Source organism: Haliotis rufescens, unplaced genomic scaffold (assembly GCF_023055435.1).
Source record: "Haliotis rufescens isolate VD_foot unplaced genomic scaffold, xgHalRufe1.0.p SCAF_34, whole genome shotgun sequence".
Lineage (NCBI taxonomy): Eukaryota > Metazoa > Mollusca > Gastropoda > Lepetellida > Haliotidae > Haliotis > Haliotis rufescens.
In genome coordinates, this window is record NW_025964046.1 from 1403698 (window position 1) to 1423857 (window position 20160).

General features: G+C 45.1%; 1 protein-coding gene across 2 annotated transcripts in view; it reads left to right on the top strand.

The window, feature by feature from the left end:
* LOC124128211 (multidrug resistance-associated protein 1-like) overlaps positions 1–20160 on the top strand; it is a 61555-nt gene that overhangs the window by 15088 nt on the left and 26307 nt on the right. For both annotated transcript variants that reach the window (XM_048380951.1, XM_048380952.1), the window contains exons 7-15: positions 893–1039; positions 2062–2295; positions 4746–4926; positions 6727–7047; positions 8571–8708; positions 10362–10508; positions 14055–14139; positions 17938–18007; positions 19160–19286. In XM_048380951.1, coding sequence (XP_048236908.1) covers positions 893–1039; positions 2062–2295; positions 4746–4926; positions 6727–7047; positions 8571–8708; positions 10362–10508; positions 14055–14139; positions 17938–18007; positions 19160–19286 — 1450 coding nt within the window. The remainder of the gene's footprint in view (positions 1–892; positions 1040–2061; positions 2296–4745; positions 4927–6726; positions 7048–8570; positions 8709–10361; positions 10509–14054; positions 14140–17937; positions 18008–19159; positions 19287–20160) is intronic.

A 20160-nucleotide genomic window follows, 5' to 3' on the forward strand; every position in this document is an offset into this window, starting at 1 on the left:
AGACTGCTGTCCTGTCCTCTCTGTGTCAGATTGCTGTCCCCTCTGTGTCAGACTGCTGTCCTCTCTGTGTCAGACTGCTGTCCTGTCTGTGTCAGGCTGTTATCCTCTCTGTGTCAGACTGCTGTCTTGTCGTGTCTGTGTCAGATTGCTGTCCTGTCCTCTCTGTGTCAGACTGCTGTCCTGTCCTCTCTGTGTCAGACTGCTGTCCTGTCCTCTCTGTGTCAGACTGCTGTACTGTCCTCTCTGTGTCAGACTGCTGTCCTGTCCTCTCTGTGTCAGACCGCTGTCCTCTCTGTGTCAGACTGCTGTCCTGCCCTCTCTGTGTCAGACCGCTGTCCTGTCCTCTCTGTGTCCGACTGCTGTCCTGTCCTCTCTGTGTCCGACTGCTGTCCTGTCCTCTCTGTGTCCGACTGCTGTCCTGTCCCCTCTGTGTCAGACTGCTGTCCTGTCCTCTCTGTGTCAGACCGTTGTCCTGTCTGTGTCAGACTGTTGTCCTCTCTGTGTCAGACTGCTGTCCTGTCCTCTCTGTGTCCGACTGCTGTCCTGTCCTCTCTGTGTCAGACTGCTGTCCTGTCCTCTCTGTGTCAGATCGCTGTCCTCTCTGTGTCAGACTGTTGTCCTCTCTGTGTCAGACTGCTGTCCTGTCCTCTCTGTGTCAGACTTCTGTCCTGTCCTCTCTGTGTCAGACTGTTGTCCTCTTTGTGTCAGACCGCTGTCCTCTCTGTGTCAGACTGTTTTCTTCTCTGTGTCAGACTGCTATCCTCTCTTTGTCAGACCGCTGTCCTCTCTGTGTCAGACTGCTGTCTTGTCGTGTCTGTGTCAGACTGTTGTCTTGTCGTGTCTGTGTCAGATTGCTGTCCTCTCTGTGTCAGACCGCTGTCCTCTGTTTCAGACTGCTGTTTAAAGGGTATCGCAAATCTCTGGAGGAGGAGGACCTGTTTGAGTTGCACCCGAGGGACAAGAGTGAGAGGGTTCTGCCCCAGTTCTGGAAGGCTTGGGTGAAGGAAGTGAGAAGAACACAGAAGAAGAACCAGGAAAAGTACTAGACCACTCCCTCTGATTCTGCTCTAGACATAACTAAAAGTACAGATTCTTGCATCTTTTACGGACCCGTGAAGATCCGGGGTAGAATAGGTCTTCAGCAACCCATGCTTGCTGTAAAAGGTGACTATGCTTGTCGTAAAAGGCGACTTACGGGATCGGGTGGTCAGGCTCGCTGACTTGGTTGATGCATGTCATCGATCCCAATTGCGTGGATCGATGCTCATGATATCAATCACTGGATTGTCTGGTCCAGACTCGACTATTTACAGACCGCCGTCATATAGCTTGAATATTGCTGAGTGCGGCGTTAAACAAACGAGACGTGTAGATTTAAGTGACAAAACCTTTTTCCATATTCCTAAGACATATCCGCTAAAAGCAGGGTTGACAGTACGATTCGGACTATGTAATCAGCATGTGTTTATAAATCACTATCAAACCCTTTCAGAACATGTTTCAAACTTTACATCCACAGTTTCTACATTCACCCACAAAATAGCATCTCGATCACACGAGGGTGACTGGATTGTATTTCAGACATTTTGGATTTCCCCCATGTGTATTCATCACTTATTTTATCAATATTCTAAAAAGGTATTTAGGGCTTGGACTGAGATTTAATTGAAAACCATATTTGCTCCCCAAAATTCTGGATGTCATGGCAAAAATGAATCGTGAAAAGTGTTTAAAGAGTACAATGTGTTTTGAATCACTGACGGATATTCTGTATCTGACAAGGGGGCGGTCGGGTGGCCTAGTGGTTAAAGCGTTGGCTCGTCACGCCGAAGGCCCGGGTTCGATTCCCGACATTGGTACAATGTGTGAAGCCCATTTCAGGTGTCCCCCGCCGTGATATTGCTGGAATATTGCTAACAGCGGCGTATAACCATACTCACTCACTCACTCACTGTATCTGACGAAAGAATATTGAATAGTCAGTCCCTATTGTGCAGTAGTTCAACCAAACCTAATGCCCCAGCGGTAGCCCCTACAGACTATGATGCCCCTCAATTGCAGATATGGGAATGATGCAGCAACTTCCCATCACAACATGGTGCAATATGACGCCTCGGAGGTGACCACTGGTGGCGTCTCCTTCAAGAGCAAGGTCAAGGACAAGGACAAACCTCATCGGGCACAGCCGTCCTTTTTCAAAGTGTTGGTGAAGACCTATGGACCGACACTCCTCATCTCCCATTTGATGAAATTTGTATATGACTTGCTGACATTTGTCAACCCGTTGCTTACAAAGTAAGTTAGTGCAGATTGTATTTTTTATATTTTTGTGTAAGTAATTTGATAATTGGTTTTGCAGGTCAGATGTTGTACATGTTGGAGGGCGAATTGTCTCTGAGTAATGTGTGTTTGACGGGTAACTCGGGTACTCGGGTACTCGGGTCGGGTGGGTCCTTAGTAGGATCCGGGTACCCAAAGTACTACCCGGACCCGTGTTCAGTCACGTGATATATTGTTTAAAAGCAAACATTATCTAGTATTTCCACGGTTGTACTGTAAGTGACTAATGTTCGCATCTCTTTCTGACTTAAAACTTCAGTCAACTTCAGTGTATGCATGGCCAGATCGTTTTATTTGAGTATCTAAATACATCTTGCCAGGGCTACGGTCAAAATATTCCCAATTGAACAGTTGTACCTATCTCTTGAGACCAACAGCGGGTACCTGGGGAGGGTCGGGTAATAAACTAGTGTCCAAAAGAAACGATACCACCTGTTTGCAACGACATAAAAGAAAAACTAAACAATGCAGAAGTTTAGGATTGGTGTTATGCTTTTGAGAAATCCGTTCACAACATCTGTACAAAAATTTCATTTCAATAAAATCTGTACAACCAATATGACAAGCCTTTAAAGATGGGTGGGGTCGAAAAATGAACATTTCGTTAGAGCACTGATCACAGAAACAACGGGAAATGTCACACCACACGTCTCAAAGTCAAGTCAGTAGCGGGTATGTCCACCGTGAGCATCAATACATGCCAGAACACGCCTACGGACTGATGACGTCAAACGTCTGATGGCGTTGCCATTCCTCGAGGAGACATCGTTCCAAGTCCTGGACGTTGACTGGAGGCACACGGCGACGTCGGATTTGCCGATCGAGGTGGTCCCATAAGTGCTCGATGGGATTCATGTCCGGTGAACATGCGGGCCATGGCAAAACCTGTACGTTGGCGTTGGCAAGGAAGTTCTGTGTCAATCTTGCTGTGTGTGGCCTTGCATTGTCATGTTGGAAAAGGAGTCCACGAGGCTGTTGCTGAATAAAGGGCACCACAACAGGCCGTAGGATGTCATCAAGATAACGCTGTGCATTCAGGTTTCCACGAATTACGACAAGCATCGTTTTGACGTCACCACATATGCCACCCCAAACCATTAACCCTCCACCTCCAAACGGCCGGACCTGTTGGATACAGTTAGGCGCCAAACGTTCACCAAATCGTCGGTATACAAGCTGCCGTCCATCGTTTCTGAAAATGAGGAATCTGCTCTCATCAGAGAACATAACACGTGCCCAGTCCCGCTGTTGCCAACGTCGAACTCGCCTGGCCCAGATCAGTCTGTTGTTCCGGTGTCGAGGCGTCAGGAGCGGTCCGTGGTAGGGATGACGTGGCCGGATACCATACTGCCGTAGTCTCCTGTAGACGGTCTGTCGACTGATCCTGTGTCCCAGTGCTGTAGCCGCCGTGGACGTCGCTGTTACGGTGCGGTTCCTCAGGTGTAATACCCGGATGTAACGATCTTCACGGGGCGTGGTTACTCGTGGTCTTCCACTCATGGGCCTGTCTGACGTCTGACCTGTCTGACGTAACCGCTGCATCAACCTGGTGATAGTGATGCGTGCGCAGCCCAGCCTTCTGGCGACGTCGACGTGTGATGCTCCTTGTTGGACCATTCCAACGGCTCTCTCTCTCTCTCGATGGCTGTCAAACGTGGCATATCTTGTGTTCTTTTTGTTGCTGTGATATCAACGTGTCTGATCAGCCGTTTTATACAGTTTTTCTGCACGTGCAGAACATGCTAGAGAGGGAAATGTCACTTTCACGAAATTTACATTTTTTCCCGGAAGTGATCACGTGTTCCCGGTATTGTTTATCGACTATGCTGTGTTTGGGATGTGCAATACGAATTGGCATGTTTTCATACTTGACAATTCACTTAGTAAAAAACAATTTTGAAAATAAGTTGGTATCGTTTCTTTTGGACACTAGTTTAGTTGGGTGGGTACCCGGGTAGTAAATTTGGAATCGTCTCAGCCCTAGTGTGTTAGCTCAAGAATACACAGGGTCGTCGGTTCGATTTCCCGACTTACATTTATGCATTAGTAATTTCTGCGCTGTTTGGTTCACCATCTTCTGCAATCATGGAGCTTCTTCCCACAACAAGTGTGTTTTTTCGTTACAGCGCTCTCTTAACATTTTTTTGGTCATATCAAGCATGTCAGCTTGATGTGGGAGGAAGTTCCGAAAGGATCCATGTCTTAGACGTGTACCACTTTGTTGAAACTTACAGCACAAATATTCTGCTCACCAAATATAAATCATCATAAGCACTTCTGTGATTCCAACCATCGGTCATCGTCTCTGGCATGCCTAAAATATGATTACGAAGCCATGGGGGACTGGAATAGGAGTTGTAAGGCTATGGGTATTCATTTACATTGTTGGGTCTTCTGTGTTTCAGTGCGTTGATTTCCTTCATCGACAACCGAGCTACAGAGCAGGAGTGGAAGGGCTACGTCTACGCCTGCTCCTTCTTCGTGATCGCCCTCACTCAGTCGTGTTTCTTCCACCAGCACTTCCACATCAGCATGACACTGGGGATGAGGATCAAGTCTGCTGTCATATCAGCTGTCTACAAGAAGGTCAGACTCATTCTACAGCATTGTGTCTAACTCTATGTATTATACATCTGGAGTGAGTGAGTGAGAGAGTGACTTGGGTTTAAAGACGCTGGGGATGAGGATCAAGTCTGCTGTCATATCAGCTGTCTACAAGAAGGTCAGACTCATTCTACAGCATTGTGTCTCACTCTATGTATTATACATCTGGAGTGAGTGAGTGAGTGAGTGAGCGAGTGAAATGGGTTTAAAGACGCTGGGGATGAGGATCAAGTCTGCTGTCATATCAGCTATCTACAAGAAGGTCAGACTCATTCTACAGCATTGTGTCTAACTCTATGTATTATACATCTGGAGTGAGTGAGTGAGTGAGTGAATTGGGTTTAAAGATTCTGGGGATGAGGATCAAGTCTACTGTCATATCAGCTATCTACAAGAAGGTCAGACTCATTCTACAGCATTGTGTCTAACTCTATGTATTATACATCTGGAGTGAGTGAGTGAGTGAGTGAATTGGGTTTAAAGATGCTGGGGATGAGGATCAAGTCTACTGTCATATCAGCTGTCTACAAGAAGGTCAGACTCATTCTGCAGCATCGTGAATGGCACTGAGAGAAAAAAAAGGTTTCCATGGCATCGGTATGCCTGAAAAACTCAAACCATAAAAAAAACACCCACATCTTATGGGTATTTATTACCACGCTGACCCGATGAATCAACACATCTTGAATATCTTGTCTCGATGCGAGATACTTTCGACCAGTCTCAGGCAAGACTAGTGGATGTATGTGTTTCATAGACGCTGGCCTGCATGTACTTGCAATAGAAGTGAACGTCAGTTAGTGAAGATACAGGCGCATCCGATGTCATGTCATCATGTGGGTTAAATGTTATGTTATGTTATCGTGTTGTCAGTGTCACCTTAAAACAGGGCTGTCATAAGTGTAGTCACCTTTCAATGCTCCCTGACCGACCTCATGGACGTTTAAGCCAATATCCTATCATTCATATAAAGTCACCATTTGCCATACAGTAGTTAGGGAGATGAGTTTTCTTGTGAAGCCAATGCTCCGTGTTCGATTCCCCACCAACCCCGTGTCTTTCATGAAGGTATTACAGCCATTGTGTCCCTCAATCTCATTAAAATAAGAGCTTAGTTCTCGCTACCGCTAAACAAAGATCTGAGGACATCTCCCATTAAGGGTCATGTCAGACCGACCCTGCGCGAACTTTGATCGACCAATGGAATGACCAATCAGAAGGCAGCTTTCTCGTGCTTTACGGCACTAGTTTCAAATTGGCGACTACGCTTCGAAACATATTTGACAAGTTCTCGATTACAAATTTTAAACCTGAACAAAAAAACATTCTTGAATGGCTAATAGATGGTCCAGATTGAAAGGATTCAGTCGTTAAACCCGTAACTATCGTTCAGAATACCCCATGGTAAAGTTTTCGAGGTTGCATGATTAGAAATCACATTCCGACTGTCACTTTTTATAATCTGGCAAGCGACGCACTGATTGGTCGGATGAAAGGTCGTTCTGACGTGACCCTGAATGGGATGTCTTCAGATCTTTGTTTAGCGGTAACTGATTTTTATGAGATTGTTGTTTCCCTCGATGACGTATATACTGGATGAGCAACGGATTGTTCACTCACGAGTGAGAGGCGGCTAAAAGTTTGTTTGAAACAAAACGTCATGGAAACCATTGATACCCCCGGGGTTATTTCTAGAATATTGAAAGAAGCTCGTGATCTTACAGTATCCCATGATCTTATTATGTCATTAGTTGCACCACATGTACGTCTCATCCTCCACAGGCTCTGACCATCAGCAGTGATGCGCGGAAAAAATCCACCGTGGGAGAGATCGTGAACCTGATGTCCGTGGACTGCCAGCGTCTCCAGGACACTACCGGCTTCCTACACGTGGTCTGGTCCTCACCTCTGCTGATCGCTATTGCGTTTTACATGTTATGGGGTATCCTGGGGCCCTCGGTGTTGGCAGGACTTGGGGTGGTGGTACTGCTGTTCCCGATAAACAGTTTCTTGTCCGGCAAGCTGCGGCAGTACCAGCGCCAGCTGATGAAGCTGAAGGATTCCAGAATCAAATTGATGAGTGAGGTTCTCAATGGCATCAAGGTGGGTGACGGGATGATCGGGGTATGGCTGTTCACTAACCAACATTTCCTAGCGATATTGTAAAGCCCTATGTATGTAGTTTTTATATGATTTGAAAACCTATGTCTTACAAGTGATAAGGGGCGGTCGGGTAGCCTAGTGGTTAAAGCGTTCGCTCGTCACGCCGAAGACCCGGGTTCGATTCCCGACATGGGTACAATGTGTGAAGCCCATTTCTGGTGTCCCCCGCCGTGATATTGCTGGAATATTGCTTTAAAAAAAGCGGCGTAAAACCATACTCACTCACTCACACTCATTACAAGTAATAACAATTTTAGATGCAGCATGTCACGATGCCCTAATTTCAAACAGCGGCATACAGTGTATTTTCAATCTTACATTGTCATTCGCAACGTAGTTCTACTTCTGTTACTGAACAAACAAACCTGTTGATAAGTCATAATTGTATGAGCTAGCGCCTAGGTTTCCATCTAGAAACAAAAAGGACATGATGAGGCTGCAGCTTATTAGCCGAAAGTGCAAATAACCTTTCATGGTAACTTGGTGAAACGGGCGTTCTGATGTAACGTCGCACTAAAAATGCATTTGTTTTTTCCGAAATATAATTAAACCGGAAGTTCATGCAACTTTCGTACTTTGGTAGTTGGGGCATAGGAATTTCGGTTTGAAGTTTGTACTGCACCGGACATGTGTTTCTCAAAACAGAAATGATGGCATTCCGAAACTCCGCACTGTGATTACGGTAGGATATCTGGTATAAGGTCGTAGTTAGCGTGTATTTCCCTTAAACGATAGCAACGGTATAAGACAGGATTTCTAGGGCGTCTAAAAAATTAGGTACATGTGGCTGCATACTTGCAAATACGACCCGTGAAGATCCGGGGTAGAATAGGTCTTCAGCAACCCCTGCTTGACGTAAAAGGCGACTATGCTTGTTGTAAGAGCCGACTAACGGGATCAGGTGGTCAGGGTCACTGACTTGGTTGATGCATGTCGTCGATCCCAATTGCGTGGATCGATCCTCACGATGTAAATTGATCGCCTGGTCCAGACTCGATTATTTACAGACCGCCGTCATATAGCTGTAATATTCCTGAGTGCGGCGTTAAACAACAGACAAAACGTGCAAATGCTTTGTAGTTTGTACAATCCCGCGTGTGGTCGTGTGCCTCTTACGACAAGCATAGTCGCCTTTTACAGCAAGAATGGGTTGCTGAAGACCTATTCTACCCCGGATCTTCACGGGCCTCAATTCATGTTTCCTGTCTTGTATTGTAAGGTCTTGTGTTATTTAATATTCTGTTTGGTTACACTTTATTTTGCCAGATGCTGAAGCATGGGTTGCTGAAGACCTTTTCTACCCCAGATATTCACGGGTCTTGAAAATATCTGATTTTCCTTATGTTTGTTTGTTGTTTAACGCTGCACTCAGCACTATTCCAGCTATATGACGGCGGTCTGTAAAATAATCGAGCCTGGACCAGACACTCCAGTGATTGACATCATGAACATTTATGTGCCAGGTGCTGAAGCTGTACGCCTGGGAGCTGTCCTTCCAGGAGAAGGTGCAGGACATCCGACGCCAGGAGTTGGCCCTGCTCAGGAAAGTAGCCTACTTCAACGCCGTCATGTCCTTCTTGTGGAGAACTGCTCCATACCTGGTGAGTGAGTGAGTGAATATTGTTTTGCCGCTTTTAGCAATATTCCAGCAATATCACGGCGCTTTTAGCAATATTCCAGCAATATCACGGCGGGGGACACCAGAAATGGGCTTCACCCATTGTACCCATGTCGGGAATCGAACCCGGGTCTTCGGCGTGACGAGCGAACGCTTTAACCACTCGGCTACCCAACCGCCCCCCATACCTGGTGAGTCGTCCAGCTGTGGACAAGTGTCACCTGTCTGGCATGTACAAGTGTCACCTGTCTGGCATCTACAAGTGTCACCTGTCTGGCATGTACCAATGTCACCTGTCTGACATGTACAAGTGTCACCTGTCTGGCATGTACAAGTGTCACCTGTCTGGCATGTACAAGTGTCACCTGTCTGGCACGTACAAGTGTCACCTGTCTGGCATGTACAAGTGTCACCTGTCTGGCGTGTACAAGTGTCACCTGTCTGGCATGTACAAGTGTCACCTGTCTGGCACGTACAAGTGTCACCTGTCTGACATGTACAAGTGTCACCTGTCTGGCATGTACAAGTGTCACCTGTCTGGCATGTACAAGTGTCACCTGTCTGGCACGTACAAGTGTCACCTGTCTGGCATGTACAAGTGTCACCTGTCTGGCATGTACAAGTGTCACCTGTCTGACATGTACAAGTGTCACCTGTCTGGCATGTACAAGTGTCACCTGTCTGGCATGTACAAGTGTCACCTGTCTGGCATGTACAAGTGTCACCTGTCTGGCATGTACAAGTGTCACCTGTCTGGCATGTACAAGTGTCACCTGTCTGGCATGTACAAGTGTCACCTGTCTGGCGTGTACAAGTGTCACCTGTCTGAGATGTACAAGTGTCACCTGTCTGGCACGTACAAGTGTCACCTGTCTGGCATGTACAAGTGTCACCTGTCTGGCATGTACAAGTGTCACCTGTCTGACATGTACAAGTGTCACCTGTCTGGCATGTACAAGTGTCACCTGTCTGGCGTGTACAAGTGTCACCTGTCTGAGATGTACAAGTGTCACCTGTCTGGCATGTGATTTCACATGTTTGAGATGTACACGTGTCACCTGTCTGGCATGTACAAGTGTCACCTGTCTGGCATGTACAAGTGTCACCTGTCTGACATGTACAAGTGTCACCTGTCTGAGATGTACAAGTGTCACCTGTCTGGCATGTACAAGTATCACCTGTCTGGCACGTACAAGTGTCACCTGTCTGGCATGTACAAGTGTCACCTGTCTGGCATGTACAAGTGTCACCTGTCTGGCATGAACAAGTGTCACCTGTCTGGCATGTGATTTCACCTGTCTGAGATGTACAAGTGTCACCTGTCTGGCATGTACAAGTATCACCTGTCTGGCACGTACAAGTGTCACCTGTCTGGCATGTACAAGTGTCACCTGTCTGGCATGTGATTTCACCTGTCTGAGATATACAAGTGTCACCTGTCTGGCATGTACAAGATACTTGCTTTCTGGATGATACCAATTAAGATCTTGAACCAACATGTGTTCCGAATCTCACTATGTTAATTTTATTATCAAATATTTCTATTTTTCTAGTTTTCAAATCCAGGCTATTCAATATTTAAAAACGTTTCCTTTTCTTTGATTGGGCAATCCTTCTTGAGATGTTGATGTTGCAGTTGACACTGGCGACATTTTCTGCCTACATCCTGTCCTCGCCTGACAACGTGCTGGACGCACAGAAAGCCTTCGTGTCGCTCTCTCTCTTCAACATTCTCCGGATGCCCATGATCACTCTACCCATGATAGTCCAGTTCCTAATACAGGTAGGACTACCCCCGAAACGACCGCCTCCGTGGTCTAGTGGTAGAGCGTCCGCCCGGAGAGCGGAGTTCGATTTAAGACGTTAAAAGATGGTATTTGTTGTTACCCTGTCTGGCACTCGGCATTAAGGGGCTAAAACAAGGACTGGTCGACTTGGAGTCAGTATACTGTGTCTGAGTGGGGTATTCATGTTAAACTGCTGCATGGTATCTCAGTGAGCAAGCACTATAAATCGGCATCAGTCCGGACTAGTACAAGCAGCCACACAAACACACACACGTACATGCACGTCGCTATATAAGTACAATAATCTTGGACGCGAAGGTAAACCCCATTTCACCTCACCTCACTTACCCCCGAAACTGCCCCTTGAAATAGACATAAACATATTTTCGCAAGGTAGGATTGAGATACACTCGAAATGTATCGCATGCGAATTCCAGCCTTATTATACCTGGGTTTCAAATCCTACCAATACACACGTTAAGCATCCATGGCATCTTTATGCCGAATCACCCTAACAGAGGCCTGTGACGTCAATTTGGACACCTTCAAACGGCTGTATTTCTCTAACGACCCATCAAACGTCTGTCGGATTTGGTATCAAACGTCTTAGAATTTGAAGAGCTTTCTAACGAGCCATCATGCACTAAAATCGCTTAATATTTAAGAAATGTGTTTTTCACCTCTCCAGCAAAAGGTCTTCCAAGTCAGCAAACATAAAAGACATTGTTCCACCTTGTGTGTTTGAGAAACGCGCCAATTTTCGTTTTTGGAGTAATTGTGCAGGTCTTTTGAAACACTTTGCAATGACCAAATCTTTTGAAATCTTTTGGAAACAAACCATAAAATGAAATATGACACTATCAATAAATAAAGTGCAAGTGATTCCGTAGCATTTAAGTTGCCAACAATAAATACGTATCCGAATCGGCTGATGGAAGAGTGGGCGGGACTTGTGTAGCATTTCGTCCTTCTGTCGACAGATTTGTTGCGTTCATGATTAAATGAGCAGTCATGAAGTTATTATTTTTTACATATTTATTTATAATACAAATTAATATTTTTTTGCGTTTATTCAGTTTTTACATTTAAAAAAACGGCGTGCACGCCTTACTACGGGGATTTACATAAAACAATAAAGTGTTTTTCCAGAGTGAAACAAATTAAACGGTAGGAGTTACCTCCCCTTGGAAAGGATTGTCCGGCTTTTAGTTTAGCATACTTCCATATCCGGTGGCTGGCAAGCATACAGTGGCGGCAAAACTTAATCAAATAAAATTACATTTCTTCGAATAAAGTGTCACAATGTACCTAGTAAAAACCTAATTGTTTTCATCATAGTGAGTGAATATGGTTTTACGCCGTGTTTAGCAATATTCCGGCAATATCACGGTGGAGGACACCGGAAATTGCGTGACCAGCAAACGTTTTAACCACTAAACTACCCCAGCGCCTTTTTCATCTTAAGGGACGTGAGTAATTTGTAGAAAACAATAAATCCAAAGGGTTTAAATCGGTGTGTTGAAGTAGAAATGAAGTCATCAAGAGATGTCAGATGTAGAAGTTGATCACAGTTCTCGAATGACCCCAAACAAAATGAATTGATGAACAGTCTGTTGACACATGCATTGGTAACTTTCTTTGGAGAACACCGGGTGGTATGACGCCATTTTGAGCAGTAATTCACTTACATCACGCGAGGCCACCAGAAATGAGCTTAACACATTTTACCCAGGTGGGGAATCGAACCCGGTTCGCGTGACGAGCGGACGCTTTATCCACTTGGCTACACCACCGCCCGATAATGTTGAAAGCCATTGTCATCATTAGATGAGGGTTTGACACAGTCCTGTTAGAAAATGCATAAGCGTGTTGATACATACACAGGTATAGAGGGTGATGTTTATTCATTTATTATGTATTGGAAACCATCCGCCCAAATGCCAAAAGTAGGTCGTATCTCATGCGCCATAATCCAAATCGACGCGACAATGTCACGATCTTGTATAATGGGTGCGTGACAGCAGTCACGGTTATATCCGAGTGATACCAAAGTGGCCTACATACACTCAATCTGCACCCTGCATACTAGTGACTGAAATAATATTCATTCAGACATCTGCGTCAACGTCTTTCACCGGCTCTTATACGAGCATAAGATACCGGGGCATAGTTCTATCGTGTAAAGGCCTCAATGCAATTACACTGCTAAATTTCGCATCATGATGTGATAAATATGCAAATGAGGTATACCAGGAGGAACTACTTTCAAACGCCATGTATCAATGCGATGCCTTCTTTCTCAATACACTATTGCCTAGCGTTGCTTATAGACTTAGACCATATGGCATTTATCATAAGTTGTGCGGTTTACTCAAACAACGTTTTCATGTGCGGTTTCCGAAGTTATATATTGTGTTTATTCACAAAGAGTGTTAGGCCGTAGGCCTATGACACAGAACTATTTACAGAGAGAGAGAAAAAAGAATTACCACTATTTTACACATATATCCATATGCATACACATTCATATACATACACATGCATATACACAAATAATATATTTAGACTGTATGCAATGAACGAAGTCGAAAAGCTTTGTAAACGTAGACTGCTAGATTTCGTATGATTTTAAAGTTAGTGGATGACATAAGAGCATTAAATATATTTTTAGAAGGGGTTGTAAAATATTTAGGAGAAATATATTCAGCTCTTAAATCACTATAAGCATTGCATATAAGCATAAAATGATATTCGTCCTCAATAAAATTCTGGTTACAAATCAAACACAGTCTCTGTTCTCTCTGAAGTTACTTGAGTGAAGTTACGTCTGAACATCCAGTATGTAAAGAATGACATCATATGATAACAACATTGTTACCCTCGTGTGTTTCCAATTCGTAAATATAATATATAGGGAATAAGACAAACGTTTCATTCTCGCCAAAGGCAATATATTCCTGGTATGTGATATTTAAGATATTTCAGGGAAACCAACGAGGCCTCTCTAGAAAGAACATTTTGTCTTTAAGTCGTCGTCATCATCATCATCGTCATCATCACCAATGTCGTCGTCGTCTTCAACAGAACAGGACAGAACAGATCGGAATGTATTTGATAATATTGTGCACATTGTGACGGAGCAGATCAATTTATATATTTTTTTAGAATTTCTAAGTTTAATAGCTAGCTGATATAAAAGGCTGTATATTCATTAATATACATCATCATTATCATCTTCATCATCGTCTTCATCATCATCATCATCATACTCACCACCGCAGTCATCACTATCATCACCACAACAAACGTCATCATCACCATCACCATCATCATCATCATCATCATCACTATCATCACCACGACAAACGTCATCACCACCACCACCACCATCATCATCATCATCATCATCATCATCATCATCATCATCATCACCACCACCACCATCATCATCATCATCATCATCATCTACACCACACTCATCCCAAACTCACTCACTCACTCATTCACAATTATTCTTAACATTTACCACATTCTCTCGACAGGGCTGGGTGTCCGTCTCTCGTGTGTCCAAGTTTCTCCGGGCCAAGGATCTGGATGACTTGAACGTCCGACAGGATCCACACAGTGGTCAGTAAAGATACAATACTATTGTCACAAGAGATAGCTTGCAACAACACAGTGGTCAGTACAGATACAATACTATTGTCACAAGAGATAGCATGCCACCACACAGTGGTCAGTGCAGATACAATACTATTGTCACAAGAGATAGCATGCCACCACACAGTGGTCAGTACAGATACAATACTATTGTCACAAGAGATAGCTTGCCACCACACAGTGGTCAGTACAGATACAATACTATTGTCACAAGAGATAGCTTGCCACCACACAGTGGTCAGTGCAGATACAATACTATTGTCACAAGAGATAGCTTGCCACCACACAGTGGTCAGTACAGATACAATACTATTGTCACAAGAGATAGCATGCCACCACACAGTGGTCAGTACAGATACAATACTATTGTCACAAGAGATAGCTTGCCACCACACAGTGGTCAGTACAGATACAATACTATTGTCACAAGAGATAGCTTGCCACCACACAGTGGTCAGTACAGATACAATACTATTGTCACAAGAAATAGCTTGCCACCACACAGTGGTCAGTACAGATACAATACTATTGTCACAAGAGATAGCTTGCCACCACACAGTGGTCAGTACAGATACAATACTATTGTCACAAGAGATAGCTTGCCACCACACAGTGGTCAGTACAGATACAATACTATTGTCACAAGAGATAGCTTGCCACCACACAGTGGTCAGTACAGATACAATACTATTGTCACAAGAGATAGCATGCCACCACACAGTGGTCAGTGCAGATACAATACTATTGTCACAAGAGATAGCATGCCACCACACAGTGGTCAGTGCAGATACAATACTATTGTCACAAGAGATAGCTTGCCACCACACAGTGGTCAGTACAGATACAATACTATTGTCACAAGAGATAGCATGCCACCACACAGTGGTCAGTACAGATACAATACTATTGTCACAAGAGATAGCATGCCACCACACAGTGGTCAGTACAGATACAATACTATTGTCACAAGAGATAGCTTGCCACCACACAGTGGTCAGTACAGATACAATACTATTGTCACAAGAGATAGCTTGCCACCACACAGTGGTCAGTACAGATACAATACTATTGTCACAAGAGATAGCATGCCACCACACAGTGGTCAGTACAGATACAATACTATTGTCACAAGAGATAGCTTGCCACCACACAGTGGTCAGTACAGATACAATACTATTGTCACAAGAGATAGCTTGCCACCACACAGTGGTCAGTGCAGATACAATACTATTGTCACAAGAGATAGCTTGCCACCACACAGTGGTCAGTACAGATACAATACTATTGTCACAAGAGATAGCATGCCACCACACAGTGGTCAGTACAGATACAATACTATTGTCACAAGAGATAGCTTGCCACCACACAGTGGTCAGTACAGATACAATACTATTGTCACAAGAGATAGCTTGCCACCACACAGTGGTCAGTACAGATACAATACTATTGTCACAAGAAATAGCTTGCCACCACACAGTGGTCAGTACAGATACAATACTATTGTCACAAGAGATAGCTTGCCACCACACAGTGGTCAGTGCAGATACAATACTATTGTCACAAGAGATAGCTTGCCACCACACAGTGGTCAGTACAGATACAATACTATTGTCACAAGAGATAGCTTGCCACCACACAGTGGTCAGTACAGATACAATACTATTGTCACAAGAGATAGCTTGCCACCACACAGTGGTCAGTACAGATACAATACTATTGTCACAAGAGATAGCTTGCCACCACACAGTGGTCAGTACAGATACAATACTATTGTCACAAGAGATAGCATGCCACCACACAGTGGTCAGTGCAGATACAATACTATTGTCACAAGAGATAGCATGCCACCACACAGTGGTCAGTGCAGATACAATACTATTGTCACAAGAGATAGCTTGCCACCACACAGTGGTCAGTACAGATACAATACTATTGTCACAAGAAATAGCTTGCCACCACACAGTGGTCAGTACAGATACAATACTATTGTCACAAGAGATAGCTTGCCACCACACAGTGGTCAGTACAGATACAATACTATTGTCACAAGAGATAGCTTGCCACCACACAGTGGTCAGTACAGATACAATACTATTGTCACAAGAGATAGCTTGCCACCACACAGTGGTCAGTACAGATACAATACTATTGTCACAAGAGATAGCATGCCACCACACAGTGGTCAGTACAGATACAATACTATTGTCACAAGAGATAGCTTGCCACCACACAGTGGTCAGTACAGATACAATACTATTGTCACAAGAGATAGCTTGCCACCACACAGTGGTCAGTACAGATACAATACTATTGTCACAAGAGATAGCTTGCCACCACACAGTGGTCAGTGCAGATACAATACTATTGTCACAAGAGATAGCATGCCACCACACAGTGGTCAGTGCAGATACAATACTATTGTCACAAGAGATAGCTTGCCACCACACAGTGGTCAGTGCAGATACAATACTATTGTCACAAGAGATAGCTTGCCACCACACTAGTAGCAGGGACTTCAGGTAACAAGTAGAAGTACACTGATTCCGTCAGCTCAACACATCGTGATGACTGACCCCAAACCCATCAGCTACATGATGCCGCGGTAATGTTGTAAGACTCCTCTGTAAACTGTTCAACGACAGGTCCAGCCACATATAGGAAATATTGACAGGACATAATTCCGCTACATGATGCCCCGGGCAGCAAGGGAGTAGTGATATTGTAAGACTCCTCTGTAAACTGTTCTTACACAGGTCCAGCCACATATAGGGAATATTGACAGGACATAATTCCGCTACATGATGCCCCGGGCAGCAAGGGAGTAGTGATATTGTAAGACTCCTCTGTAAACTGTTCAACGACAGGTCCCGCCACATATAGGGAATATTGACAGGATATAATTCCGCTACATTTCTATGATGTGAAGAGTAAGGATCCTCTTTACGTATTGGAGAAAACACTTTCCCTCGGTTTTGGTAGACAGAGCATGCCCTGGGGAGGGGGAAAAACAAAGGGGGCGAAGCCCCCGCGGTTTTTTCCGACCCCCAGGGCATGCTCTGTCTACCAAAACCGAGGGAAAGTGTTTTTCCCTGCTTATAAACCGAAAAAAAGAAACTTAAAACAACATTTACCAACATTTTTATGTTTCGAACATACTTTCCATGAACCTTAGGAAACGCGCGTAAAATATCTGTTGCTGGCGTACGGATCTTGAAAAGGACATTCTAAAAACCAGTGAGGCTTATTAACACCTATGTAGCCTCGTGGTACACTCACTGGGCTACAGATATGAAGGTTGCGAGTTCGATCCTCGGGAACTTAAAGAAAACATTTGTCATTTGATTTTACATTTCATTACATGTTACAATCTGAACGGAACTTATATTAATAACATACCCAGGACATTATATAAAATCCATCGGATATTAAATAAAATCCCAGGGACATTACAACGTCCCTGTTTATGAGATTTAACCCGACTGGAAAGTAAAACCTCACAATATGTGTTAATGCCTATAGAAAGAAGTCTCTTACTTAAGAGCGATCCCAATGAATAGGTTTATAAATTATACACAAGCTCTTGTGACAGTCGCTTGTAATTCTCACACAGCAATGAAACTTGCCAACTCTCTATAAGTTTTCAGAAGATTGTATAACTGATATTAAGATATATCAAAGTGGACAGGAGTTGTCGCACAAAAGGATCCTGTATAAGACTCAGGCATATACGAACATGGCTGATTCGGATGGTGTCAAATGTTTCAGATGCGGCTATCAAGGTTGAGCAAGGGAATTTCACTTGGGACAGAGAGCTGCCAAAACCTACCTTGAGGAAGTGAGTCAGTCTATCAGTGTCTTCCTGCAGGAGTTTGTCTAACTGCTAGCCTCCTGGCTCGTGGACAGTAGAAACAGCAGAGGATCACTATTGAGGAAAATCGGTGTTTTACTTTAGGTCTTACTTACAAACAGACATGCCATGTGGCAGCAACTAAACATATTGTCAATGCACATCTTTGTTATATTACGGCTTGTCGGCCCAACGTGATGTATTTGGTAAATGGTTACTACTGTTATACACTGGTTGCGGTGATGGGTCGGTTCCCTCTGTTTAGACCTACTGACATATATTTCTGCCTTTCCTCAGAGTGAGCCTGCAGATCCTCCAGGTACACTGGTTGCGGTGGCGGGTCAGTTCCCCTGTAGAGACCTACTGACATTTATTTCTGACTTTATCCAGAGTGAACCTTGAGATCCCCGAGGGAAAGCTGGTTGCGGTGGCGGGTCAGTTCCCCTGTAGAGACCTACTGACATATATTTCTGACTTTCCTCAGAATGAACCTGGTGATCCCCGAGGGAAAGCTGGTGCCGGTGGTGGGCCAGTCCCCCTGTTAAGACCTACTGACATATATTTCTGATTTTATCCAGAGTGAACCTGCAGATCCTCCAGGTACACTGGTTGCGGTGGCGGGTCAGTTCCCCTGTAGAGACCTACTGACATACATTTCTGACATTATCCAGAGTGAACCTGCAGATCCCCGAGGGTAAGCTGGTGGCGATGGTGGGCCAGTCCCCCTGTAGAGACCTACTGACATATATTTCTGACATTATCCAGAATGAACCTGGAGATCCACGAGGGTAAGCTGGTGGCGATGGTGGGCCAGTCCCCCTGTAGAGACCTACTGACATATATTTCTGACTTTATCCAGAGTGAACCTGGAGATCCCCGAGGGTAAGCTGGTGGCCGTGGTGGGACAGTCCCCCTGTAGAGACCTACTGACATATATTTCTGACTTTATCCAGAGTGAACCTGGAGATCCCCGAGGGTAAGCTGGTGGCGATGGTGGGCCAGTCCCCTGTAGAGACCTACTGACATACATTTCTGACTTTCCTCAGAATGAACCTGCAGATCCCCGAGGGAAAGCTGGTGCCGGTGGTGGGCCAGTTCCCCTGTGGAGACCTACTGACATATATTTCTGACTTTATCCAGAGTGAACCTGGAGATCCCCGAGGGTAAGCTGGTGGCGGTGGTGGGACAGGTGGGGGCGGGGAAGTCCTCTCTCATCTCCGCCATGCTGGGTGAGATGGACAAACTCAGCGGCAGTGTCACCGTCAAGGTAAGCAACAGGACCCTCCCAACACAGCATGGGCCTCCAAACACAACATGACCCTGGCAACACAACGTGACCTTCCCAACACAACGTGACCCTCCCAACACAGCATGCGCCTCAAAACACAACGTCAGCCTCCAAACACAGCATGAGCTGTCCCAACACAGCATGAGCCTCCCAACACAGCATGAGCCTCGCAACACAGCATGAGCCTCCCAACACAGCATGAGCCTCCCAACACAGCATGAGCCTCGCAACACAGCATGAGCCTCCCAACACAGCATGAGCCTCCCAACACAGCATGAGCCTCCCAACACAGCATGAGCCTCCCAACACAGCATGAGCCTCCAAACACAGCATGAGCCTCCCAACACAGCATGAGCCTCCCAACACAGCATGAGCCTCCCAACACAGCATGAGCCTCCCAACACAGCATGAGCCTCCAAACACAACATGACCCTCGCAACACAACGTGACCTTCCCAACACAACGTGACCCTCCCAACACAACATCTGTCTCCCAACACACATCAAGACCCTCCCAACACACATCAAGAACCTCCCAACACACAAGAAGAGCCTCCAAATACAGACAATGACCTCCCGAACATTCAAGAAGACCCTCCAAATACAGACAATGACCCTCCCCAACACACGGGAAGACCCTCCAAATACAGACAATGACCCTCCCAGCACACGGGAAGACCCTCCGAATACAGACAATGACCTCCCCAACACACGGGCAGACCCTCCAAATACAGACAATGACCTCCCCAACACACGGGAAGATCCTCCAAATACAGACAATGACCTCCCCAACACAAGGGAAGACCCTCCGAATACTGACAATGACCCTCCCAACACACGGGAAGACCCTCCAA